Genomic DNA, 27,442 nt, shown 5'->3' with positions numbered 1-27,442 from the left:
AGAAGAAAGGAGGGAAGGAGAGAAGGAAGGGAGGAAGGGAAGATGGATAGAGGAAAGGAGAAAAGGAAGGGAGGAAGGGAGGAAGAGAAGAGGGATGGAGGGAAGGAGAGAGGGAAGGGAGGAAAGAATGAAGAAGGGAGGGAGGGAGGGTAAGAAGGGAGGAAGGGAAGAGGGAAGGAGGGTAGGAGAGAAGGAAGGGAGGAAGGGAAGAGGGAAAGAGTGAAGGAGAGAAGGAAGGGAGGAAGGGAAGAAGGAAGGAGGGGAGGAAAGAAGAGAAGGGGGAAGGAGGGAAGGAGAGAGGGAAGGATGGAGGGAGGGAAGGAAGTAAGGAAGGGGGAGGGAGGGAAGGCGGGCCAGGCGGGCAGGAAGGGGGAAGGCAGGCGGAGAGGCGGTCGGTCCTGTGGGCGGGCCTCAGCTCCGCTCTGCGATGGGCCCGTCCTTTTGGGAGCCCGGCCCGCGGCCCTGACCAGCGGACCCCGGCCCGACCCGGCCCGGCCCGGCCCGGCTCGGCTCGGCTCGGCTCGGCTCGGCTCGGCCCTCTTGGCCCCGATGGGATGGTCCCGGCCCGGTCCGGCCTGCGGCGCCTCTGCCTGGAGCTGCGGGCCCGGGCCCTCCCGCCTCCCCGGGCCTCCTCTCGCCTCCACCCTGGGACCCCCGCACCCCCCGGGCCCGGCTCAGAGCCCCCGGACATGGCGTCTGCACCCAACGGTGAGCGCACCGCACAGCGCACCGCACAGCGCACCGCACAGCGGGCCCCGGGCGGGGACACACAACCCCGCGCTTCTCCCGGCCTCCGGGTGCAGCCCCCAACACCCCCTTGGCTCTACCCCACTGCTGACAACAGTGCTTAGCACAGAGTAAGCGCTTTAATAATAATAATAATGTTGGTATTTGTTAAGCGCTTACTCTGTGCAAAGCACTGTTCTAAGCGCTGGGGGAAACACAGGCTCATCAGGTGGTCCCCCCGTGAGGCTCACAGGCTTCATCCCCATTTGACAGATGAGGGAACTGAGGTCCAGAGAATAATACTAATAATAATGTCGGGATTTGTTAAGCCCTTAACTATGTGCAGAGCACTGTTCTAAGCGCTGGGGGAGATCCAGGGTCATCAGGTGGTCCCATGTGAGGCTCACAGGCTTCATCCCCATTTGAGAGATGAGGGAACTGAGGTCCAGAGAATAATAGTAATAATAATGTTGGTATTTGTTAAGCACTTACTCTGTGCAGAGCACTGTTCTAAGCGCTGGGGGGATACAGGGTCATCACGTGAGGCTCACAGTCTTCATCCCCATTTGACAGATGAGGTCACTGAGGTCCAGAGAATAATAATAATAATAACGTTGGTATTTGCTAAGCATTTACTCTGTGCAGAGCACTGTTCTAAGCGCTGGGGAAGATACAGGGCCATCAGGTTGTCCCCCGTGGGGCACACAGTCTTCATCCCCATTTGACAGATGAGGTCACTGAGGCCCAGAGAATAATAATAATAATAATGTTGGTATTTGTTAAACGCTTACTCTGTGCTAAGCGCTGTTCTAAGCGCTGAAGGAGGATACAGGATCATCAGCTTATCCCCGCGGGGTACACAGTCTTCATCCCCATTAGACAGATGAGGTCGCTGAGGCACAGAGAATAATAATAATAATAATGTTGTTATTTCCTAAGTGCTTACTATGTGCCGAGCACTGTTCTAAGCGCTGGGGAGGATTCAGGGTCATCAGGTTGTCCCATGTGGGGCTCACAGTCTTCATCCCCATTTGACAGATGAGGTCACTGAGGCACAGAGAAGTGAAGCGACTTGCCCACAGTCACACAGCTAAGTGGCAGAGTCAGGATTCGAACCCATGACCTCTGACTCCCAAGCCCGGGCTCCTTCCGCTGAGCCACGCTGCTTCTTTACAAATACCATAATAAGTCAAGAAGCAGCAGGGCCTAGTGGCCAGAGCCCGGGGTTTGGAAGTCAAAGGTCATGGGTTCTAATCCCCGGGCTCTGCTACTCCTCCGCCGTGTGACCTTGGGCAAATCGTTTCACTTCTCCGGGCCTCAGTTCCCTCATCGGGAAAATGGGGATGAAGACTGGGAGCCCCACGTGGGACAACCTCATCGCCTTATATCTCCCCCCAGCGCTTAGCACATTGATTAGCACAGAGTAAGCTACTAACAAATACCATAATGACTCAAGAAGCAGTATGGCCTAGTGGCTAGGAAGTCAAAGGTCGTGGGTTCTAATGTTGGTTCCACCGCTTTTCTGCTGTGTGACCTTGGGCAAGTCACCTCTCTTCATTCAGTCGTATTGATTGAGCGCTCACTGTGTGCAGAGCACTGTACCAAGCGCTTGGAAAGTACAGTTCAGCAACAAATAGAGACAATCCTGCCCCTGACGGGCTCACAGTTTGGGGCTCAGTTCTGTCATCTGGAAAATGGGGGTGAGGACTGTGAGCCTCACGTGGGACAACCTTTCATTCATTCAATAGTATTTATTGAGCGCTTACTATGTGCAGAGCACTGTACTAAGCGCTTGGAATGAACAAGTCGGCAACAGATAGAGACAGTCCCTGCCCTTTGACGGGCTTACGGTCCAATCGGGGGAGACGGACAGACGAGAACGATGGCGATAAATAGAGTCGAGGGGAAGAACATCTCGTAAAAACAATGGCAACTAAATAGAATCAAGGCGATGTACAATTCATTAACAAAATAAATAGGGTAACGAAAATATATACAGTTGAGCGGACGAGTACAGTGCTGTGGGGATGGGAAGGGAGAGGTGGAGGAGCAGAGGGAAAAGGGGAAAATGAGGCTTAAGCTGAGGAGAGGTAAAGGGGGGATGGCAGAGGGAGTAGAGGGGGAAGAGGAGCTCAGTCTGGGAAGGCCTCTTGGAGGAGGTGAGTTTTAAGTAGGGTTTTGAAGAGGGAAAGAGAATCAGTTTGGCGGAGGTGAGGAGGGAGGGCGTTCCAGGACCGCGGGAGGACGTGGCCCGGGGGTCGACGGCGGGATAGGCGAGACCGAGGGACGGTGAGGAGGTGGGCAGCGGAGGAGCGGAGCGTGCGGGGTTGATTACCTTGTATCCATCACAGCGCTTAGAACAGTGCTTGACACATAGTAAGTGCTCAACAAATACTATCATTAATTAACTTGTCCACCCCCGGACCCCAGGATCCCGCTGACCCCCGGATCGGTTGCCCTTTTGGGTTCCCCTTGCCCATCCCTATCCAATCAGATGGTGTAGATTTTGATCTTCCTATCCATTCTTAGGGTTTGGGTCTTGAACAGTCAAACTGGTTCCTTTCAATAAAGAAAAACTCCAATAGAAGTTTTGGCACCCCATTGTATGGTAAAAAAAACCCCAACAACAACAACAACAATATAAACAGACGTGGAATGCTGGTTCCTGTTTTGCACCCCACCCTGGGAAAGGCCGACTGCAAGGTTGGAAGGGCGTGGGGCCCCTGTTTAAAATAACAACTGTAACAATCACGGTGAGAATAGTAATTGTAGACTTTGTGAAGCATTTACGATGTGCTAAGTACCGTACTAACCACTGGGTTAGATACAGTAGGGTTTACAGTCTAAGTGGGTGGGAGAACAGATAATCTCCGTTTTACAAATGAGGTAACAAACAAATTACAGATGAGTCCCAAGGAAGTTAACTGATTTGTCTAAACTCACGCAGCAGGCAAACTGGATTAGAACCTAGGTTCTTTGACTCCCAGCCCTTGCTCTTTCCATAGTGTTTATTGGTTGGTAGTTCCTCCCCTAATCTCTCAGTGTTTATTCCACAGTGTTTATTGGTAGTTCCTCCCCTAATCTCTCCCAACAGTGGTAGACTACTGTTAGGAGGGTTGGAGAGGCAGTGACAGATACTTAGGCCAGAGGGGTGCGAAGAAGGAAGTGGAGAGACCTTAAAAAGCAATCGGTCAGTGGTATTTATTCATTCATTCATTCAATCGTATTTATTGAGCACTTACTGTGTGCAGAGCACTGTACTAAGCTCTTGGAATGTACTGAGCATTGACTGTTTGCAGAGCACTGTACTAAGCACTTGGGAGAGTACACTTGGCCTTAGAGGAGTAAAATGTGAGAGTTGGCTTGTGGAAGGAAATCAGGGAGGTCAAATAATAATGTTGGCATTTGTTAAGCGCTTACTATGTGCAGAGCACTGTTCTAAGTGCTAGGGTAGATACAGGGTAATCAGGTTGTCCCACATGAGGCTCACAGTTAATCCCCATTTTACAGATGAGGTAACTGAGGCACAGAGAAGTGAAGTGACTTGCCCACAGTCACACAGCTGACAAGTGGCAGAGCCGGAATTCGAACCTATGACCTCTGACTCCCAAGCCCGGGCTCTTTCCCGATTGAGTGCTTTAAAGTTGATGGTAAGGATTTTCTGTATGATGTGGAGGTGGACGGGCAACCACTGGAGGTTCTTGAGAAGTGGGGAAATGTGGACTGAATGGTTTTGGTGGAAAAATGATCCAGAAAGCAGGGTGAAGTATGGACTGGAGTGGGGTGAGACAGGAGGCAGGGAGGTCAGCAAGGAGGCTGGTGTAGTAATCAAGGTGGGTAAGCTAAGCACTTGGATTAACGTGGTAGCAGTTTGCGTGGAGAGGAAAGGATGGATTTTAACGATGACAGGATTTGGTGATAGATTGACTCTGTGGCTTGAATGAGGGAGATGAGTTGAAGATAATGCCAAGGTTACGGCTTTTGAGAGCAGGCATCTTCCATCACACCTTTCCCCCTACCCGAAGATTGTTACTCAGTGGTCTCTCTTCCCACTCTGTCTCCCATGAAATCTTCACAACCCCCGAGTTCCTACCGCATGACGGGGGCTGGCCTGGATAATAATAATGGTATTTGCTAAGCGCTTACTATGTGTCAGGCACTATACTAAGCACTGGACGCTCTCCCGCTCAGTAGCAGTAGGAATCCATGTGTGACGTTTCTCATTGACCCCTCAGGTGGCAACTCTACAAAGTCCCAACATTCACCCTGGCTGCGGCCCCAATCACTTTCCCTGATGCCATTGACCATGGGGATGGAACAGCGGTCCTGGTGACACCACCAAAGGGTCCTCATTGCCAGCAGTTGCCCGGCTCCGGCTTTGCCTGGTCTCAGGGCCTGGGCCAGTAGGAGCTCGCTGTGAGCAGAGAATGTGTCTGTTTTATTATTATATCGTGCCCTCCCAAGTGCTTAATACAGTGCTCTGCACTCAGTAAGCACCCAATAAATACAGTTGATTGATTGATAGGATTCAGGAGATCATTGGAAGCCCAGGGACGTCTATCAGTTCCATTCGGCTAACACTTCTCCCACAGGGGCAAAGACGAGGAGAGTCTCTTCATGATCTATATCAGGAGCTTGTCCTGTCTCGCACTGCCACTGTTATTAGATTCTCATGTTCGGCAAGGCAGAGACTTCGTTATAAATAACCTAGAATGAGAAGCCAGTGGAGGCCCTCACTTGTGCAAGCTTTCAAAAGGAATGAAGGAGATGAGATGTGGGATATGACCAGAGTCCAAAAGGAAACCTTACCAGAGTTCTTTGAAGAACCAGTAATAATAATAATAATAATAGTGGTATTTGTTACGTGCTATGTGCCAGGCACTGTTCTAAGCACTGGGGTAGATACAAGGTAATCGGGTTGGACACAGTCCCTGTCCCACATGGAGCTCACAGTGTTAATCCCCGTTTTACAGATGCGGTAACTGAGGCCCAGGGAAGTGAAGTGACTTGCCCGAGGTCACACAGCAGACAAGTGGTGGATTCGGGACTAGAACTCGGGACCTTCTGACTCCGAGGCTCATGGTCTGTCTACTAGGACAGGCTCTGATTACAGATCTCTGCTAACAAGTAATATTTAATTGTAGATACACTTGATGAGTTAACATGCAGGAAAGTAAATTAAAATAGAAATTTAAAGCCACAAGTCCCTCTAAACTGTGAGCTCGTTGTGAGCGGGGAATGTGTCTCTTTGTTTTTATAATGGTACTCTCCCAAGCGCTTAGTACAGTGCTTTGCACACAAGTGCTCAGTAAATAGGATTGAATGAATGAATGAAGAAGGTGAGATTTCCACTAGAAGACCCCAAAGCAGTTCATCAGCTGCCACTTCTCTGACCTACTTTTCCATCCATTAAATTGAAGGATAAGGGCTTTTGACTTCATCCTTAGAACTGGATGAAGAGCCTCATATCCCAGCCCCAGAGGGAAAGCGAAAGAGATTTTTCTCCACCTTCATAAGAGAATGCCTTGGGCTTGTGGCTTTGCCCAGGACTTCCCCTAACACTAATGCAAAACCATAATAGGTCAGCTCCTCTCTGTTTTCTGGGAAATGTAGTTTCCCCTTTCCATCTCTGCAGTTCCCTTGATCATCTTCAGCATGACTTCCGGACACGTTAAATTCACCAAACTCTTTCCAAAGCATGAATAAAATGTAGTAATGTTAATTCATTCATTCATTCAATAGTATTTATTTAGCGCTTACTATGTGCAGAGCACTGTACTAAGCACTTGGAAGGTAAAATCGGTGTCTTGCAACATTATCACATCTTTGTTGGGTTCCTTCTTTGTGTAGGCAGGGTTGGGGAATTCATCTTGTATTAGCATGCAGAATGGAGTCAGTGTTCTGGCAGCTAATTCTGCTGTATTGTACTCTTTCAAGTGCTCAGTACAGTGGTCTGCACATAGTAAAAGCTCAATAAAAACCATTGATTGGTTAATCCTTGCAAAAGTGATTCATTTTTACAAAAGCAGTTAGTTGTTTTAATATATAAAGAGGACAGCATCTGGTTTAGGCCATGTGGATTATTAAAACCTTTAAACTTTTTTTAAAAATTACACATCTTTGAAACTAGAAATTTGATTTCCTTTATTAAGCAGTCTAAAAATTTTTTAAGGAGACACCAGACAGATTTTCATTCACCTCTCAAGCATTCTTTAGAAGAAGTATTCTGATTGAATTTATTATATTTGCAATTCCCATATTTTAGTAGTCTGTAAAGGAAGGATTCCATTCTAAAAGCAGCATACTCTAAGCACAAGGTCTTCCCCAAATCGCCACTGGGCATGCAGAGCTCCTTAGGAATCCTGGCATTAGCTCCTTGTCCCTGTGGTCCAGTCCCTCTCCTTGTCCATTTTGGCTGACAGCATACATGAATAATAATGATAATAATGGTATTTGTTAAGTGCTTACTATGTGTTAAGCACTATTTTAAACGCTGGGGTAGATACAAGCTAATCAGGTTGGACACAGTCCCTGTCTCATATGGGACTCCCAGTCTTAATCCCCATTTTGCAGATGAGGTAACTGAAGCCCAGAGAAGTGGAGTGACTTGCCCAAGGCCACATAGGAGACCAGTGGCAGAGCCGGGATTAGAACCCAGGTCCTCTGACTCCCAGGCCCGTGCTCTATCCACTAGGCCACGCCGTTTTAAATTTCTCCACTCGTTCAAGGATATGGTTTTTGGTAGAGGAGAGTGGGGAGAGAGAAAGTGTGGGAGCTACCTCTCCCAGACACTGGCCTAGGCTGACCGAGACTTCGTGCTGCTGCTGCTTTCCCCCACATCTTCCCAGCTGAGCACGGCCCCAGAAATGAGGCAGCCTGTGCCTGTGGGTCCCGCTCTTGAAGGGGACATTGTCTTTAAGTCGGCCATCCCTGACTTGGGGCAGGCGGGGAATGGACAGCAAGAGAAAGGAGGCTGCGCGTGTCCTGGAGCTCAGACAGCAATCACCTTCCTGCGGGAGCTTCTCCAGCTGCCCCTCACGTACCCCTGCACCCTCGTCACGCTGAGCCTGGTGGTACCATACAGGATGATGCTAGCTGGGCGCTTGAATCCTTCAGCCAGACCTGGGGTTTCTAGTTGTTGCTTCAAAGCCTCCTTCCTATTTTCCTTTTCCTTCTTGGCTAGTCCACGTATGTATTGTAATTAAGAGAAGCAACGTGGCCTAGTGGATAGAGCACGGAACTGGGAGTCAGAAGGACTTGGGTTCTAATCCCTGCTCCTCTACTTGTCTGCTCTGTGGCCTTGGGCAAGTCACTTCACTTCTTTGTGCCTCAGTTTCCTCATCTGTAAAATGGAGATTAAGACTGTGAGCCTCTTGTGGGGCAGGGACTGTGTCCAACCTGATTAGCTTGTATCTACCCCATCGCTCAGAACAGTGCTTGACACATAGTAAGTGCTTAACATATACCATCGTTATTATTATTAATTAAGCCAAATAGGCACTACCATCCTCCTCTACCCCTAACTTTTCAACTCTGAGCTCCAGGGAGGAAGGCAGTTGATTTTTCAGTTGGGACAGGTCATTAAACAGTGAATAGAGATGGGGAAAGTGGGTTTGGTGTGGGAGGGGGTTTGGGATTAGGTGGGCTTTCCCACCATACTGTCTATTTTGGCCTTTCCTTGCTCATTAGCTGGATAAGGGGCTGTGGGCTGAGGCTCTGATATGTCTTTCTGCTAATAACCATGTTGGGGGTGGGAGGGAGGGCTGAGGAAAATCACCTCCTCACCCCGTGGTGCCTGGAGCAGGTGCAGCAGCAGCTTCTGCCACCGTCCGGCCCTGTCCGGGGTGGCTGCCAGCCGGCAGACTGTTCCTGGCGATGAGGCTGGGCTGTAAAGCCTGGGTAGAGGTGGTTTCTCCCATGCCATCCTCTGTCCCGGTCCCCTACTCGGTCACCAGATGCTGGATTGGCAGGCTGGATGCATGTGCCTGGTGGGAAGTGTGTCCCCCTGTCCTGCGGGCTGGACGAGAGGCTGGAGAGCAGGACACCCCAGCCCACATTCTTTGCTCAGGGCACTCAGCCCACACACTTGGCTCCTCTAATGTCAACCTTTTCACTGTACCTCAGTGTCATCTATCTCACCGCCGACCCCTAACCCACATCCTGCCTCTGACCTGTTAGATCTTCAAACTTGGCAATTACTCCCCCGCCCTTCAAAGCCTTATTAAAGGCAAATAACCTCCAAGAGGCCTTCCCTAAGCCTTCCTTTCCTTTTCTTCCATGCCCTTCTGCCTTCCCCTGACTTGCTCCACAATTCCCCTCCCAGCCCCACAGCACTTCTGTACATATCTGTAATTTATATTTTATATTAATGTCTGTCTCCCCCTCTAGACTGTAAGCTAATTGTCGTCAGGGAATGTGTTCTTATATTGTACTCTTCCAAAGGCTTAGTACAGTGCTCAGCACACAGTAAGTGCTAAATAAATGGAATTGAATGAATGAATGAATGGCCGGCTCATCTGCTGCCTCCTTCTTCCCCATCTTACTTTCAGGTCTCCCTGGGGCGAGGTGTGGAGAAGAGGTAGGAGGAGAGATGTGCCAGTCCACGCAGCTCAGTCATGATGGGTTAGAGGCAGTTCCATTCCCACCCCTCAGAGTGGTTTGGGCCTTCCCGGCTGTCTCTGGCTGTGATGGCTGGGGCATTTATCCCACAACTTCCTGAATCCCGGCAGCCTCACCCATAGACAAAATGTGGGGCCTGACTCACCAGAATGAGTCAGAAGTGACAGAAGTGAGTGACTCGTGTGTGTGTGTATGCCTGTTGTGTGCATCGTGTGGTGAGGGGTGCACATCTCTTCATTGGAGTGCTTCCCCGTTGTGCTGGAGAAGGGGCGGTGGCTGGGAGTCAGGGGGAGGCTCCCCTCCTGCCCTTCCTCCTACCTCATAGGCACCTGCGCTTTCAGGGGAGCAAGTCGGGGTGCCAAGAATGGAGACAGAGGGTGGATGAGGAGAGGTGCACAGGAAATGCGGCTTGGTCATGCGAGGGACAGGGCAGCAGCCAGACCTCAACCTTTCCTCCTCAGCATGGCAAGGTCCTCCCCGCTCCTACCCCCCTTACAAATTCCCCAGACAAAAGGCCTCCTGACTCCTGCTTCCTGTCTAGGAACATGTGTGCAACTTAGCCTGCCTGCCATTCTCTTTCACTTTCGCTACCGTTGGCGGCACTTTGATGATATCATCACAGGGCACTGGTTGTTACCCCATCACAACCCACTATCTATGCTATCATCTGTAATAGTAAAAAATAATATTGATACTCGTTTTGCCCTTACTTTGTGCCAAGCTCTGTTCTAAGCGCTGGGGTTGATACAAGTTAATCAAGTTGGACATAGTCCCTGTCCCACATGGGGCTCACACTCTTAATCCCCATTTTGCAGATGAGGTAGCTGAGGCCCAGAGAAGTAAAGTGAGTTGCCCAAGGTCGCACAGCAGGCATGTGGCAGAGCTGGGATTAGAACTCAGGTCCTTCTGACTCTCAGGCCCATGCTCTACCCCATAAGCCACGCTGCTTCTGCATTATGGGCCACAAGAGGGACCCTTGGGATGGTTTATCCCAGGACCCCGGGTTTGGTCAATCTGGTCTGAGCTTCTCAGGCAACCACAGGAACTTTGGGAAAGAAGTATATGTGGGACTTGGCTGGTAGTGGATGCCAAAGCAGAAGAGATTGAGGGCATTACAAACTTCTTCAAAACCCACAACTTCTGCACATTGCTAGAAGCGTAATTTGGCCCTCCTCATGTCATTTATTCATTCAATTCAATAGTATTTATTGAGTGCTTGCTATGTGCAGAGCACTGTACTAAGCGCTTGGAATGTACAAATCGGTAGAGACAGTCCCTGCCCTTTGACGGGCTTACAGTCTATCACAGCATCCCGGAAGTGAGGTGATGGATTCAGGTGAATCACAGGGAGAAAAATTCTGGGGAGATGGCAATATTTCAATGTTCTTCTCAACACACCTACTACTACTGAAGAAGAGTGCTTTCAAAAAGTGCTGACAGATGAAATCGTGCCAGCTATTGAGGAAAGCTTCATAACAGATATAACCATTAAAAATGGCAAAGCATCTGGACAAGGCGTACCCACTGGGACCAACAAGCATGGAAGGGACACCCAACTTTAAGCTTGAATTCAAGCTCTTTCTCAACATAAGGAAAAGTGAGATGCAAGAGAATACTATCATCTTTGTATTTAAAATGACTAGATTGAAGTAATTATAGAGGTATCTTGCCACAATGTCAGCAATACTGTCTGTCACCTACCTGCTCCTAGCCTGAGCTCTCCAAGATCAACTATGGAGAAATGTTGCTGACTGATCATTCCTGGTATTGCAAAATCTTTCCATATTGCAGCCCCACACAGGCTCTGGGATCTTCACAGCTGTGTGACCTTGGGTAGGTCACTTAACTTCTCTGTTGCTCCATGATCTCATCTATAAAATGGGGATTAAAACTGTGAGCGATAAGAACGGTCTCCAATCTGATTATTTTAGTTCTATCTACCCCACTGCCAGGCACTGTTCTAAGCACTTAAAAAATATCATTTAAAAAACATGTCAGATACAGGAAAAGTGCAGGGAGCAGCCCCAAGATTTCTATACAGTTTTCGTAGGCCATATGAATGTATTTGATACTATCGGCACCCCTATATTCTGGAAATGGATTTTGCTGCCCTGAAAAGTTCATTAAGATTCTGATACTAGTCCAATCAGTCAGTCAATTAGCAGTGTTTATTGAGTGCTGACTGTGTGCAGAGCACTGTACTAAACTGTTCATTTTATGATGGCACAGCCAGCTGGTTATAATAATAATGATGGTATTTGTTATGCACTTACTATGTGCAAAGCACTGTTCTAAGCGCTGGTTATGTCATAGCTGTGGGTGCTGTATTTGACCCATTCTCCATCCATCACATCCAGTGGGATAAAGTAGCGTGGCAAACCGAGCCTGGTCCAGTTCAGTATGCTTGCTCAGTCATGCTGGAAGATGCACCGGTAGACGTGAATGCAGGTCTTAGAAGACGCTCTGGCTGATCTGGGAAACTACCAATTTAACAGATTTGGAGGACATCCAGTGCCTAGAGATAGTCATTCAAGGACTGTTGTAAGCAGGTGACTGCACCCTAGAGTCCCCTGCCCCACCAAGAATAAGTGCAAATGATTGTGAACCATTTGCTGAATCAGATATTATGGACTGATGATACTCTAAAATAATAATAATAATAATGATGATGATAACAGTAGTTTGCCAAGCACTTGTTTTAAGCTCTGGGTTAGATAGAAGATGATCAGATCTGTCATGGGGCTCACAGTCTAAGAGGGAGGGAGAACAAGTTCTGAATCCCCATGTCACTGATAAGGGAACTGAGGGTAAGAAAAGGCAGGTGACTTGCCCAAGGTTCCAGCATTCATTCATTCAATTGTATTTATTGAGTGCTTACTGTGTGCAGAGCACTCTACTAAGCGCTTGGAAAATACAATTTAACAACAAGTAGAGACAATCCATGCCCACAATGGGCTCACAGTCTAGAAGGGGAGAGACAGGCATCAAAACAAGTAAACAGGCACCAATAGCATCAATATAAATAAATAGAATAGAGATCATATACACATCATTAATATAAATAGAATTATACATATGTACATGCATACACAAGTGCTGTGGGGGGGAAGGGGGTAGCGTAGAGGGAGGGAGTCGGGGTGATGGGGTGGGGAGGAGGAGCAGAGGAAAAAAGGGGCTTAGTTTGGGAAGGCTATGGAGGAGGTGAGCCTTCAATAGGACTTTGAAGGGGGGAAGAGCAGCTAATGTAGAGAAGCAGCGTGGCTTAGTGGAAAGAGCCTGGGCTAGGGAGTCAGAAGTCATGGGTTCAAATCCCGGCTCTGCCATTTGTCAGCTGTGTGACGTTGGGCAAGTCACTTAACTTCTCGGTGCCTCAGTTACCTCATCTGTAAAATGGGGATCACGTGGGACAACCTGATCACTTTGTATCCCCCCCAGGGCTTAGAACAGTGCTTTGCACATAAGTAAGCGCTTAACAAATGTCATCATTATTAAGTGGCAGAGCTGGGATTAGAACCCAGGGCCTCTGGCTCCCTGGCCCAGACTCTTTCCAGAAGGCCATGCTGTTTACACGAAGGTAATGTAGCAGTCTGACCAGGGAAGGCATACACATAACCAAACTTTGACAGTGGCAATACTGAGTCAAATTCCTATCACAGAAATCTGTCACCTATTAAGCACAATGACCAAAGATGCAGTGACAGAGAAGGAAATCAAAAATTGAATCCAGAAGGCCAGCACATCCTTTGGAAAAACACCCAACAAAATACGGCAGCAGCCTGGTACTAGACTCCAGCCCAGAAAATGCTGTACCATCACTGAAAATGGAGTCAATTGCAGCAGATAGATAGCAGGGCAAGTATAGTGATCCAGAAAGGAGCGGCTTTTTTCAAGAAGAAGCTGAGGGAGGACTGTGAGACGAGAAAGCAAAAGTGAAAACAGTTTCGGGAACTGCAAACAACCAGCCTGACAAGCACAACACGGGGCAGTTATTATGTGGGTCTGTAGGGTGGTTAGGATGGTGGATTCCAAATTGACTTCTGGAGAACAAAGGAACCCATGGGTGAACTTCACGGTCAGCAGCCTCTTCTTCAGGCTTGGAGGGACAAATATGTTTGGACCTACAAAATCGAACTAAATTGCTTTGCAGACACTAAGTTTCTTCCTCTAGTCTAAAGTCACTGGATCAAGAGCCCACACCCACAAATTGCTCCTGAGTTGAATATTAGCTGGAAGAAACATTAGTGTTTTTCCATATTAAAAAAAATACACCATAGTATACATGAATACAGAATTTCAAAAAGAAAAGTCTGAGTAAAAATAGAAATCAAAAGATAATGATGAATCAACAAATGTATCTTTTTTGGGGTTTGGAAAAAGCCATTCTAAATTTGAGTTTGCAGCCACCTACTGCTCTGGTTTCCTGTCATTTGTACTTCCTCAAGATGTTCAGAAATTCGGTGCTAAGACTTCTTAGACTTGGAGAGCCAGAGATGTGTTTTCTGTGGAAGAACTTTGTGTTTGGAATTTCCTATCTCCCCATGGCTTGGCACAGTTGAAGCCTCCGATCTGTATTTTTAAGTGGACCTAACCTTCCAGAATGGCTATTTCTGTCTTGATATTTCGTTATTACAGACACTGGGCTCTAATTATTTAAAAATGAATATTATTTTATGATTCTTGTACCCAGTGGCTATCTTAGCATAGACTCAATTTTTGAAGAAAAAAAAATAAATATAAACATTCTTAATGCAGCATGGATCTAGACTTGCTGGCCCAATTACAATCTTAGGAAGTAGCATGGCCTACTGGATAGAGCACAGACCTGGGAGTCAAAGGATCTGGGTTCTAATTCCGACTCCATCGCATGTCTGCTGTGTGACCTTGGGCAAGGCACTTTGCTTCTCTGTGCCTCAGATACCTTATTGGTAAAATGGGGATTAATACTGTGAGCCCCGTGTGGGCGTGTCCAATCTGATTAGCTTGTCTGCCCCAGTGCTTGGTACAGTGTCTGGTACATAATAAAAAAAGCCACTTAAATGCCAAAAAAAATACTTAAAGAAATACCATAAAAAAGGAAAAGCTAGCAGGAAGAAACCTCTTGGAAGATTCTTTGCTCCTTTATTAGTTTGCAGCACACATGCTGTGAATGAATCCCATTCACACTTTAGGGTTTTCTATTTAGAAAGTAAATATTGGTAAAATTATAAGCCTTCAAGCATTTCAAAATCAAATATTTTAAATTTAATTTTGCAACAGTGGAATGTAGAAACATGGTGTAAGGCGACACCTTGCCTTGGGATTCAAAGGGTTTCACAATGTTTTAGGAAACATCTCCCCCTATACTAGTCTTTAATTCCCTGGTAAATCTGGATCCTACACTTTTAGGGAAGCCTGCCTGTGGCCCATTGGGGTACAAAGAGAGTGTGAGAACTTAGAGCACAAAGAATGGTGACAGTCAATCGATCAGTGGTATCTATTGAGCACATACTGTTTGCAGGGCACATACTATGTGCAGAGCATGTATTGAGTGTGGTGCATTAAGCGCTTAGTACAGTGCTCTGCACATAGTAAGTGCTCAATAAATACGATTGAATGAGTTGATCACATGGATGAAATTGGGTTCGCTGGGCTTGGTTTGTTAGTGATGCCTTCATTCCTGGGCACCTTTGGAACCACATTTCTCTGCACAGCACCTGTGCCCTTCAGAAGCAGCATGGCCTAGTTGAAAGAGCATGGGCCTGGGAGTCAGAGGTCCTGGGTTCAAATTCTGACTTCACCACAAGCAGGCAGCACCTGAGCCCTTCAAGCCTTTGTATGTACACCAGCAGTTACAACAGTGCTTGGCAACTAGTGAACGCTTAACAAGAACCATTATAATTATTATTATTACTATTATTATTAACAGTGGCAAAAGCTTTGGTTGGGGGTCATGTCTTCCAACTCTATTGTATTGTACTTTCCCAGGTACTTAGTACAATGCTCTGCACCCAGTAGGCACTCAATAAATACTGCTAACTGATTGGAAAACCTCTACAGGTATATTAGTGTGTATTGTACTGCAGCTGTAAAATGTAAGGTCATATGAGTATGACTTTGAGGAAAACTCCATTAGACCTTCTAGTTGTATGTTAATTTTGTTTGCATTTTGCTGCTTCAGTTCAATAATTATTGAATAATACTATAATATTATATAATGGTATAATTAGGAAATAATATGCTCTTCTTTTTTTGATGTATTGAAGCAGGAAGATGTTCCAGTTCAGAAAATCAAGGGAAAAGTAAAAAGGAACATGCTCTTCATGACATTCGCTACCTGATGGAAGAAATGCCATTTGGTGATTCGGAGGCTGAAGAAGAATTCGAAAGTAAGTATAGTACAGGAAGTGAAGGAAAATCAGATTTCAGAACCCCTGCAGAGTAAATTAAACCTCATTGAGTGCATTTGTTTCCCTGTTCTAAATAAAACATTTAACCTTGAACACTAGTTTCAGTGTGTGAATTTGGTTGTAAATCATATAGTTTCCACATAAGCTGTCACCAAATGCTGACATACATAAACAACTTCTGTAGAGATCAGAGAAAGTAAGGGATAAGAGTATTTCATAATGGTCAAACTGTTTTCTCAATTTTCTAGAGTTCACTAGGTACTCCACATGCTTAGGAGATAGCTATTACTAATATCCCAGCTCTGCCACTTGTCAGCTGTGTGACTGTGGGCAAGTCACTTCACTTCTCTGTGCCTCAGTTTCCTCAACTATAAAATGGGGATTAAGACTGTGAGCCCTGCGTGGGACACCCTGATTACCCTGTATCTCCCCCAGTGCTTAGAACAGTGCTGTGCACATAGTAAGCGCTTAACAAATATCAATATTATTATTATTATTATTACTACTACTACTACTGAGAACTAGGGTAGATACGAGAAAATAGTATTTGTGGTATTTTTGCTTGCCCAGCACTCTAAGGAGTATTGGGAAGATACAAAATGGTCAGTTCAGGTACAGTCCCTGCCCCATATGGAGCTCACAGTCTAAGTAAGAGAGAGAATGGGCCTCTAATCCCCATTTTACAGTTGAGGAAACTGAGGTATGGAGAAATTAGATGATTTTCCTACGGTCACACAACAGACACCAGGAAGAGCTGGGGTTAGAACCCAGATCCTTTGATTTTCAGGACCCTGCTCTTTCCACTAGGCCATGTTGCTTCTCTTTCTGAGGAAAGGGAGTCACGGAGAAGTAATATATCAGTGTGAACTGGATTGAATCAGGTCCTTGGGATTCAGCTGAAAAATTTAGAGGACCAGCAATTGAACAGCTTAAGCACTGTTTGTTAAAATAAAGAACAAACATGGGGCTCAGTGTTTCAGTGGAGAGAGTAAGGGAAAGGAGGGAAGATTATCTTAAATCATACTGTTTGGTAAGGGTCACAAAATAAAATTCCCTGCAATCTTGTTCCCCAATTCCCTGCCTTCACATTGAGGTCATATGCCTTTCCCAGAATTCTCTCACAAAAACTCATTGGAATAAATTGTTACCATTGGTAAGGAGAGAAAATGAAGAGTTAATGTGCCTGTCTGCTCAGGTTTGTGTGAAGTTCCAGTAAGTCTTTTGTAGTAGAGCTTGAATTACTGCATCACTCTCCAGTGCTGATCTCCCTGCCTCCTTTCTCTCCGCACTCCAAACTACACTCTGCTTCCCAGATCATTTTTGTATAAAACCATTCTGACAATGGTTCTCAAGAACCTCCAGAGGTTTGCCCATCCACCTAGGCATCGAACAGAAACTCCCTACCTTCAGCTTTATTTATATTAATGTCTGTCTCCCCTCTGGCCTGTAAACTCATGAGCTGGGAACAGGTCTACCAGCTCTGTTAGAGTGTACTCTCTTAAGTGCTTAGTACAGTGCTTTGCACACAGTAAGCACTAAAGAAATACCATTACTTGATTAAAGCACTCAATCTCCTTGCCCCTCCTACCATACCTCACTGCTTTTCTACTACAACACAGCCTGCATACATCACTCCTCTAATGTCAACCTTATTGTACTTCAATTTCATGATGATGATGATGGTATTTGTTAAGCGCTATGTGCAGAGCACTGTTCTAAGTGCTGGGACAGATACAGGGTCATCAGGTTGTCCCATGTGAGGCTCACAGACTTACTCCCCATTTTACAGATGAGGTAACTGAGGCACAGAGAAGTTAAGTGACTTGCCCACAGTCACACAGTAGACAAGTGGCAGAGCCAGGATTAGCACCCATGACCTTCTGATTTCCAGGCCCTTTCCCCTTCCACTAAACCATGCTGCTTTTAGAACCATCTCACTGCTTTAATCACTGTGGATAACACTTTGAGCAAGCATGTAGAGAGAGCTTCAGAGCCTCATCATGCTATCTTTATTATTCTCCATTTATTATACTAAACAAACCTAAACTAAGAAATGGAACAAGGGTTACTTGGTTCCTTTTAACTACATTAATAATAATGATAATTATAATGATGATGATGGTATTTGTTAAGCACTTACTGTGTGCCAAGCACTGTTTTAAGTGCCAGGGTAGATATGAGGCAGTCAGGTTGGACACAGTCCCTGTCCCACATGGGGCTTACAGTCTTACTCCCCATTTTACAGATGAGGTTACTGAGGCACAGAGAAGTTAAATGACTTGCCCAAGATCGCACAGCAGACAAGTGGAGGAGCCAGAATTAGAATCCACTTCCTCTGACTCCCAAACCCCTGTTCTTGCCACTAGGTCCTGCTGCTTCTCTACATAATGACTGTGTTAAGTTAATCTTCACTTGAAAGAAAGGAGGAGTTAAAAAGCCTCGGAGCAATAACGTTTTTAAGTCCAATAGAGTGCCAAGCTCTGGGCTTGAGCCCTACAAATTTTGAAGAGCATACACATTTTGAGCATTCAAGTACCTGGGATCAGGAGGAGCAGGGGTTTAAACCAGATGTCAGAATTATTTGTATGTGTTTACAACTTCTTTGTCATGGGCAACTTCTCAGTTTCCTTCAAAATAGGGAAGACTCTGAGCTCATTAAATTTACCTGCCCTGCTCATTAATGATCCCTGGATTAGTGCATCAGCATCTTTTCTGATCTCCCAACCGCCTGTCTCTCCCCACTTCAGTCTATACTTCTCTCAGATGCACGGATTATCTTTCTACAGAAACATTTTGGGAATGTCACCCTCCTCCTCAAAAATCTCCAGTGGTTGCCTATTAACCTCCGTATCAAGCAAAAACTCTTCCCTATTGGCTTCAAAGCTCTCCATCACCTTGCCCCCTCTTACCTCATGTCCCTTATCTCCTACATCCCAGTTCGCACACTCCCCTCCTCTGGTGCTAACCTTCTCACTGTGCCTTGTTCTCATCTGTCCCGCCGTCAACCCCTGGCCCACGTCCTACCTTTGGCCTGGAATGCCCTCCCTCCTCAAATATGCCAATCACACTGCCCCCCTTCAAAGCTCTACTGAAGGCTCACCTCCTCCAGGAGGTCTTCCCAGACTAAGCCCCGTTTTCCTCTGCTTCCCCTCCCCATTGCTCTGACTCCCTCCTTCTGCTCTACCCCCTTCCCCCTGACAGCACTTGTATATGTACATATTTATAATTCTATTTATATTAATAATGTGTATATATCTATAATTCTATTTATTTATATTGATGCTACCGTTGCCTGTACTTGTTTTGATACCTGTCTCCCACCTTCTAGACTGTGAGCCTACTGAGGTCAGGCATTGTTACTATTTGTTGCTGAATTGTACTTTCCAAGCGCTTATTACAGTGTTCTGCACACAGTAAGTGCTCAATAAATACGATTGAGTGAATGAATGATTTTTCAGAGAATGAAACTACCAGTGAAAGTGTCTAATTTACCCACAAGGAATGGCTCACAGCCCCAGTAGGATCTGGCCTTTAATTGATATATCTCTTTCTTGTGAGTATCCTGGGTTTAAAAAACCCCAACAAAACCTTATCTAAACTTGGTCAATCTTTTACATTTTTTAACACCAGCGTCACTTTATCTCCCAGCTTGTAGTTTAAAGTCTAATATGCCCAGCACATTGAACTCAATTCTCTCCTCTTGTGGAGAAGCCCCCACAAGGAAGGATGGATATCTCTGGTCCTGCAGATGTTGGCCTGGGTGTGGCAAAGTGATTCCTTTGGGTGCCTGGGCACTATTCTTCAGGTGGCACACTGTTTGATCAAGGAGCTATTTCCCCATGTGTCCTGGGGCTCACATTGTAGACCACTGCAGAAATTCTGGGCTTCCAGGAAACGATCAGAGACCATGGATGGGGATGTATTGATGTAGTTCTCTCCTCCACCCACCAACCTTCATCAGTGCTTATAACAGTGCTTGGCACATAGTAAGGGCTTAACAAATACCATCATGATTATTATTGCATCCTCTGGCTTTGGAAGGATCGAGCTGAGGGTCATTAAAATCATATTAGACTCCCGGGACTCCAAAAGACCATCTTATTCCTTGGTCCATTCCTCTGGTCCATGAGAAACAGCATGACCTAGTGCCTTTGGGAGTCAGAAAGACCTGGGTTCTAATCCCCGTTCTTCTATGTGCCTGCTCTGTGACTTTAGGCAAGTCACTTATCTTATCCGTGCCTCAAATACCTAATCTGTAAAATGGAGATTAAACCTCTATCCACTAGGCCGCTGAGGCACACGGAAGCAAAGTGACTTGCCCAAGGTCACCAAGCGGGTATGTGCCTAGTCTAAAAGACAAATAAAATTAAGCATCCCTTCGGCAGCTGGAGAGGCATAATAAGTGATATTTGTCAGGGTTCTCCGGTTGGTCCAGAATTGTTTATCGTTTTCATCATTAACTGGGTGGACTGGAGAGAGCTCAGGTACATTAATTACATTTTCAGGGGACACCAAGCAAGTAAGGGGGACTTCTCCCCAAATGTTTTCCAGGAGATGCTAAGAATAATGCGGGCTGCTGGCCCAGACCTTTTCTCCTCAGGGGAATCTGTAGCTCCTCACCTCTCGCTATACTCTACTTGCTGCTCTAGGCTAAGGTTGCCTTGGAATGCTGAGATAGGAAAGGCGTAGTTGCCGACAAGACACTGAACGGTGGGAGACAGGATTCTACCCACAGAGCACAGAGGACAGGCTTCACTTTCAGTAGGGGAACTGTCCATAACTCAGGATGAACTGGACCCGTTCAGAGGTTTAACGATTCTGTGCTTCTCTTTAGATTATTTTGACCTTCTCTTCCCCACTTTCTCTCTCCCCTTAGACTTTGCTTATTCACATGTTTCTGAAGAAATAAGTGTTTTTCCCCCATAATTTTTCCACATTCCCCCATTGTTTACCTTGTTTAAAACCCACATTTTTACCTTTCACCTTTCTGCTTAATCGTCAGGGACTAGGTTTTAGTCTTGTTCAGAACCCACCTGGAGCTGAAATGGGTTCAGAGTATGGATTAACTGCTTGAAATTCTTGCAGTTGGATCAGCCCCATGGCGGTGCTGATCAAGAACTGGATCCTAGGCTTCTACTATTTAAAAAAAAAAAAAAGGCCACTAAAATTCCCCAACACTCCACTTCAAGGATTATTCAGAGAAGCAGTGTGGCTCAGTAGAAAGAGCACAGACTGGGGAGTCAGAGGTCATGGGTTATAATCCCGACTTTGCCGCTTGTCAACTGTGTGACTTTGGGCAAGTCACTTAAGCTCTCTGTACCTCAGTTACCTCATCTATAAAATGGACATTAAGACTGTGAGCTCCACGTGGGGCAACCTGATCACCTTGTACCCTCCCCGGCGCTTAGAACAGGTCTTTGCACATAGTAAAGTGTTTAACAAATGCCATTATTATTATTATTTATTGTCTGTCTCCCCCTTTAGACTGTAAGGTTGTGGGCAGGGAACATGTCTACTTCCTCTCTTTCATTCATTCAATAGTATTTATTGAGCGCTTACTATGTGCAGAGCGCTGTACTAAGCGCCTGGAATGTACAAGTCGGCAACAGATAGAGACAGTCCCTGCCCTTTGACGGGCTTAAAGTCTAATCGGGGGAGACAGGCAGACAAGAACAATGGCAATAAAGAGAGTCAAGGGGAAGAACATCTCATAAAAACAATGGCAACTACTCTCCCAACCACTCAATAAATACCTTTGATGATGATAATGATGGCTGGGACATTTTTCTCTGAAAACTAAATTTATAAAGTACTCTGAGACAATTTGGCAAAACATAATTAATACTGCTAATACTTTGGGCCCTATCTTTTTAACAGTGTAATATCTAATGCAATATGCAAATATATGCCAATAGTAATAACAATAACAATAATAACATAGGGAAGCTGTTTCTGGGATGCATAAATATAAGTTGTGAGGTTCATATGGCTTGGCTATTTGTTCATTTTACGAATGCTGAAATGGAAGCAGAGAGAGATTGACAGTGATTGAGTCAAGTCTGGAACCTGGATTCTGCCTTCTAGATTCACATGCGTGCGTTGGATTGGGAGGAGGAAATCTGATCTGTTTCCAAAGAATTGTTAGACTTTTAAAATTCCAAGTTTGAAGGAAGGGCTGAAAAATAAAATACTTCAAATTTGGAAACATGCTGGCAACACGAAGGTCATTTGAAAACTAAAGCAGGATGTAAGTGTTTATCACTTCTGTTAATCCATCAATCCTATTTCTTGAGTGCTTACTGTGTGCAGAGCACTGTACAAAGTGCTCGGAAGAGTACACTATAACAGAGTTGGTAGACATGTTCCCGCCCACAGCAAGCCTACAGTCTAGAGGGGGAGGCAGATATTAATATAAATTATAGATGCATACATAAATTCTGTGGTGATGAATGAGGGTTGAATAAAGGGTGCAAAGCCAGTGCAAGGGTGAGGCAGAAGGGAGTGAGAGAAGAGAAAATGAGGGCTTAGTTGGGGAGGGCCTTTTGAAGGAGATGAGCTTTTAGTAAGGTTTTGAAGGTAGGAAGAGTGATTGTCTGTTGGATATGAAGAGGGAGGGAGTTCCAGGCTAGAGGTAGGATGGGCAAGGGGTCAATGGCGAGATAGTCGAGATTGAAGTACAGTAAGTAGGTTGGCATTAGAGGAGTGAAGTGTGCAGGCTGGGTTCTAGGAAATACACTTGCCCAGTTTTTGCATACCATTCATGGTAGGATGCAAGAAAAACAATACAGGCTTAAAAACTACATTTTAAAAGTCAAGCCAGTGGCACTCCTGGTCTTGTTTTATATTTGATTTAATGAAAATGCCCTAAGGAATCATCATTTTCAAACACAGAAATACAATATTGGACTTCTTCTTTCCTTAGTATCCAAAGAATTTGAAGTCTTCTTGAAGAAAAGGGAGGAAACTTCTGAGGACAAGAAAGAAGACAAACCAACTACAAAGAAGAAGAAAAAGAAAAAGACTCAACCAAATTATTTCCTCTCTATTCCAATAACCAACCAAGAGGTGCTCTTATATTTTTTGAATTATGACTCCCCACATGCTTTAAATTATTGTGCAACTTGTCCTGGTTGTTTATTCTTGAAACCCAATTTTTCTCCTTTGAAGCACTGCCTATACACTAAATAGCATCCAGTAAGCTCTTAGGCAAGGTAGCAGTCAAAAATGAAATTTAAGAAGTGAATAGTATAGATGTGAAAAGGACCCAGCAAAAGAATCCATTCCAATAAAAGCTGTGGAAGAAAAACTGAAAGAACTGGCCACAGTCCTAATTTGAGAATAAAAGACAGAGATACCTCCAGCATCTCATTTCACTTGGAAAGCTGGTCTTTGTTGTATTAACAAGGCAAAACATATTCTGTTGGCCAAAACACAAGTGCATACGATGATGCCTTTCACACAGACAAAACAGATAATTCACTCTCCTGGAGAAGGTCTCATTCTTTTGGCTACTAACCTGCTATGTCTACATGGATGACATTCATCTCCTGGTGTTTTCGCCGATAATCAGTTCAATTTGACACCTACTAGGTGTTAATTTGACACCTAGTTCAATTTGAGTTCATAAGGATACATTTGCATTTTGTGGTATTTGGATTGTGTATGTGAGAGAGCTTAAAAAAATCCACCTCCCAAATGAAATTCTGACATGTAGGACATCAATTATGAAGGGTGACTTTAAGCTAAGAGAGTGCCCTATATAAGATTGGTAGCCTGATGGCTTTGACTTAATCAGTTCTACTCATCATTGTGGCTGTTGTGCTCTGCTCCTTCACCATATCTGCTTGTGTGTCCTAAGGTGGGGAGGGGTAAGTAGGTGGGAGAGCAGACACAAACCCATGGAGAGTCTGAGACTTAATTAATGGTATAGACTGAGCTCCAACTCTATGCACAGCACTGTCTGAAGCATATAAGAGAGTACAATTGTGTAAGAACCATGGACTCGGCCCCTCATGGGATTTATAGTGTGGGCCTGAAGGACTTTTCTTTCCTTTCCCTTGCTCCTGAAGACTGGTTTCAGAGTCCATCTCAGTGATCATTGCCATAGCATTGTACTACTACTAATAATTGTGATGTCTGTTAAGCACTTACTATGGAGCAAGCACTGTACTAAGCATTGGGTCAGATATAAGATAAACAGGTGGGAAATAGTCCTTATCCTATATGGGGCTCACAGTCTATGGGAGTGGGAGAACAGGTATTGAACCCCCATTTTATAGATAGGGAATCCGAGGGGCAGAGAACTGAAGTGAGTAGCCCGTGGCCACTCAGCAGGCAAGTGGGGAAGCAAGGATTAGAATGCAGGTACTTCGACCTTCTCGCTAGGCCACACTGCTTCCTTTTTCACCTTTTAAAGATATTATTTGAAAAACTGGAAGAAATTTATAAAAGCATTGGATTCCTGAAGTTGCTGTCCAAAAACATATGGATCATTTCAGTGTTATGATTGCAAAGACTAAATTTTGTGGTTGTGTAATGTTGGATGTCATTTTTTATCTGGAGTTTGAACTTTGGTTTGGGTTGATTTCCTTTTCCTTGGGTTATTTTGAAAACCAGCAGTGCAGCTGGGAATTGTAGGAGGTCAAGAAGCTGTTGGGATGGTCTCCACTGGGGAGGGCTGAGGAGTGTTTTCATCCTAGGAAAACAGAATTCAGGAAGAGTAGCAGAATAAAACTTCAATAATTCATGTGCAGTGTGTTTTGGGCATTCTTTTACTTCCTTTCTTTCCTGCCCATCCCTGTCTAATGGGGAAAATAACTAAGTGGTAGAACTGTCTCTCTGATCCAGAAGCAAAAATTGAATGGAGGAATAACATCTTTTGCTTGGGTAGTTATTTTTAACCCAGAGTCTTCCAAGAAACAGTAAAACATTAACCCAAGAGGTAGTTTTTAGGGAAGAACAGATCCTGGCTCCAGGCAATTATCAAAAGCAAGTGATAAATACCATATTCAAGTGAAAGAACAAAGGAAAGTTAAGTAGACTGAAAGCAATTAACCTTGAAGTTTGACAAGTTAGAAACCGGGGTCTGCTCTCCTGACCTTAGTTTTACCTAACCCACAGGTGGGGCAGGATCAGGTAGAAGAGAGTTGGCTCATCTGGGGGCTCCTTGAGAAAGTCCATTTCGACACCTTTTTGGCTTTTTCCATGTCCACCAAGGGAACTATAGGGTACAATTACTCATCTGAAACCAGACATGTACTCTTATGCATGTGCAGTGGTTAGTTGCAAGTGCTGCCGGGTCCTGTAGCTTGCACTTGAGATGAAAAGCAGTGTGGTCTAGTCGATAAAGTGCAGGCCTTGGAGTCAGAAGGACCTGGGTTCTAATCCTGGCTCTGTCACTTGTGTGCTGTGTGACCTTGGGTAAGTGACTTCACTTCTCTGAGAAGCAGTGTGGCTCAGTGGAAAGAGCACGGGCTTTGGAGTCAGGGCTCATGAGTTCGAATCCCAGCTCTGCCACTTGTCGGCTGTGTGACTGTGGGCAAGTCACTTAACTTCTCTGTGCCTCAGTTCCCTCATCTGTAAAATGGGGATTAAAACTGTGAGCCCCACGTGGGACAACCTGATTCCCCTATGTCTACCCCAGCGCTTAGAACAGTGCTCGACACATAGTAAGCGCTTAACAAATACCAACATTATTATTATTATTATTCTCTGCACCTCTGTTACCTCATTTGTAAAATGGGGATTAAGATTGTGAGCCCACCTGGGGCAGGGAATGTGTCCAACCTGATTACCTTGTATAATAATGTTGGTATTTGTTAAGCGCTTACTATGTGCAGATCACTATTCTAAGCGCTGGGATAGATACAGGGTAATCAGGTTGTCCCACATGAGGCTCACAGTTAATCCCCATTTTACAGATGAGGGAATTGAGGCACAGAGAAGTTAAGTGACTTGCCCACAGTCACACAGCTGACAAGTGGCAGAGCCAGAATCTACTCCAGCACTTTGAAAAGTGCCTGGCATGTGATAAGTGCTTTAAAAAATATGACAGTTACTATTACAGCGTGGCTCAGTGGAAAGAGCCCGGGCTTGGGATTCAGAGGTCATGGGTTTGAATCCCGACCCTGCCCCTTGTCAGCTGTGTGACTGTGGGCAAGTCACTTCACTTCTCTGTGCCTCAGTTCCCTCATCTGTAAAATGGGGATGAAGACTGTGAGCCTCACGTGGGACAACCTCATTCCCCTGTATCTACCCCAGCGCTTAGAACATTGCTCTGCACGCAGTAAGCGCTTAACAAATACCAACATTATTATTAATAGGATGTTTCATATTAATTTTTTTAGAATACAAAAAAATTGAAGCTCCCTGGGCCCGCCTCCCAATTTAATATGCGTTAAGTCTGTCTCCAGAGTTTGGGCCCATTGCAGGGTTTGGGGGCAAGCAGTTCCATTTTTGCATGTATTGTTAAAAACATGTTCATAATATAGGTTTTATCTTGTCATTTAAAATAGTATTTCTGCAACCAAATTTGGTGGGGCCGGGTTCAACATGGAAGGCTGTGAACTGTCGCTTAGCACAGACCTGAGCAGTGGTGATCTCCCATCTGAATTCTGGAGAGCCTCCGTGCAATTACTTTGCTGTTAATTCCAGTAATATCATGGCACCAATCATTATGTAGAGCATTTAACCCAAACTCTCCTGCTTATACTATTCATTTGTTCATTCAATCGTATTTACTGAGTGCTTTACTAAGCGCTTGGGACAGAACAACAATAAATAGATATTCCCTGCCCACAATGAGCTCATAGTCTAGAGCACAGGCCTGGGAAACAGGATCTGGGCTCTAATCCAGGATTTTCCAGTTTCCTGCTGTGTGATCTTGGATAAGTCACTTAACTCCTCTGTGCCTTAGTTGCCTCATCTCTAAAATGGAAATTTAATATCTTTTCTCCCTCCCTCTTAGACTTTAATCCCCATTTGGGTCAGAGGCTAGTATGATCTGTTTATTTTTGAATCTACTACAGCTCTTAGTACAGTACTTGGCATATAATGAATACTTAAATACTACCATTATTATCACACCAATGTGGAAGGAGAAAAAAAATTCTTCTTTCCTCTACTGGCACTACCTCTGTGGCCTCAATTTTGATTCTACCTTAGGTAAAGATATTCTTAACATCTTAATGTATTTCTTACTGAGATCCCCACCGGCTTAGGATTTTAATATGTCTCACATTGTAGATGGTTTGGAATGCTTTTCTTAAGGAAAATGATGATTTCATATTTCTAAGAAAAATAACTTCTTTTAAACTGACTTCAACATCAGAAAGCTTCTCCAAAAACATCTGATTAATTAAATGAATTTAAATGAGAAAAATGTGGGTTACATTTTCTTCACAGTCTATACTCATGAGTTTAAAAATGAAGGCTAGGAAGAGTTTGGCAAAGATATTTGCATTTTATTGAAGCCAAAGTGTTGGAAAAATAGTTGAAGATGTTCAATAGTAAACACAGCCTGATTCACTCACTTATAATCTTGGGGTTCTGTAATTTGTCATTGAATGTTTTCCCACAGGAAAGACAAAATGAAGCTACTCAGAGTATTGGAAACATCTTCAGGAATAGTAATGAAGAGCTAACTGAAGGGCTAATTTGCATTTTTGTTCACCAAGATTGTTTTTAATATAAAAAATACCGAGGGAAAATTA

The 27,442-nt window shown here is 44.9% G+C and overlaps 1 protein-coding gene across 4 annotated transcripts in view; it reads left to right on the top strand.

Annotated features, from left to right (window-relative positions):
* The first annotated feature begins 539 nt into the window (after positions 1 to 539).
* AKAP7 (A-kinase anchoring protein 7) overlaps positions 540 to 27,442 on the top strand; it is a 152,264-nt gene continuing 125,361 nt past the window's right edge. For 3 of the 4 annotated variants that reach the window (XR_003755852.2, XM_029054144.2, XM_029054142.2), the window contains exons 1-3: positions 540 to 708; positions 15,588 to 15,710; positions 22,654 to 22,796. Coding sequence is in view for 3 of the 4 variants with exons in the window: in XM_029054144.2 (XP_028909977.1) it covers positions 555 to 708; positions 15,588 to 15,710; positions 22,654 to 22,796 (420 nt within the window). In the remaining variant the exon portion in view is untranslated. The remainder of the gene's footprint in view (positions 709 to 15,587; positions 15,711 to 22,653; positions 22,797 to 27,442) is intronic. The other variant, XM_029054143.2, reaches the window with a different exon arrangement.

Source organism: Ornithorhynchus anatinus, chromosome 2, assembly GCF_004115215.2.
Source record: "Ornithorhynchus anatinus isolate Pmale09 chromosome 2, mOrnAna1.pri.v4, whole genome shotgun sequence".
NCBI lineage: Eukaryota > Metazoa > Chordata > Mammalia > Monotremata > Ornithorhynchidae > Ornithorhynchus > Ornithorhynchus anatinus.
Note: the sequence above shows the minus strand (reverse complement) of the source record. Positions and strands in the feature narration are given on the sequence as shown.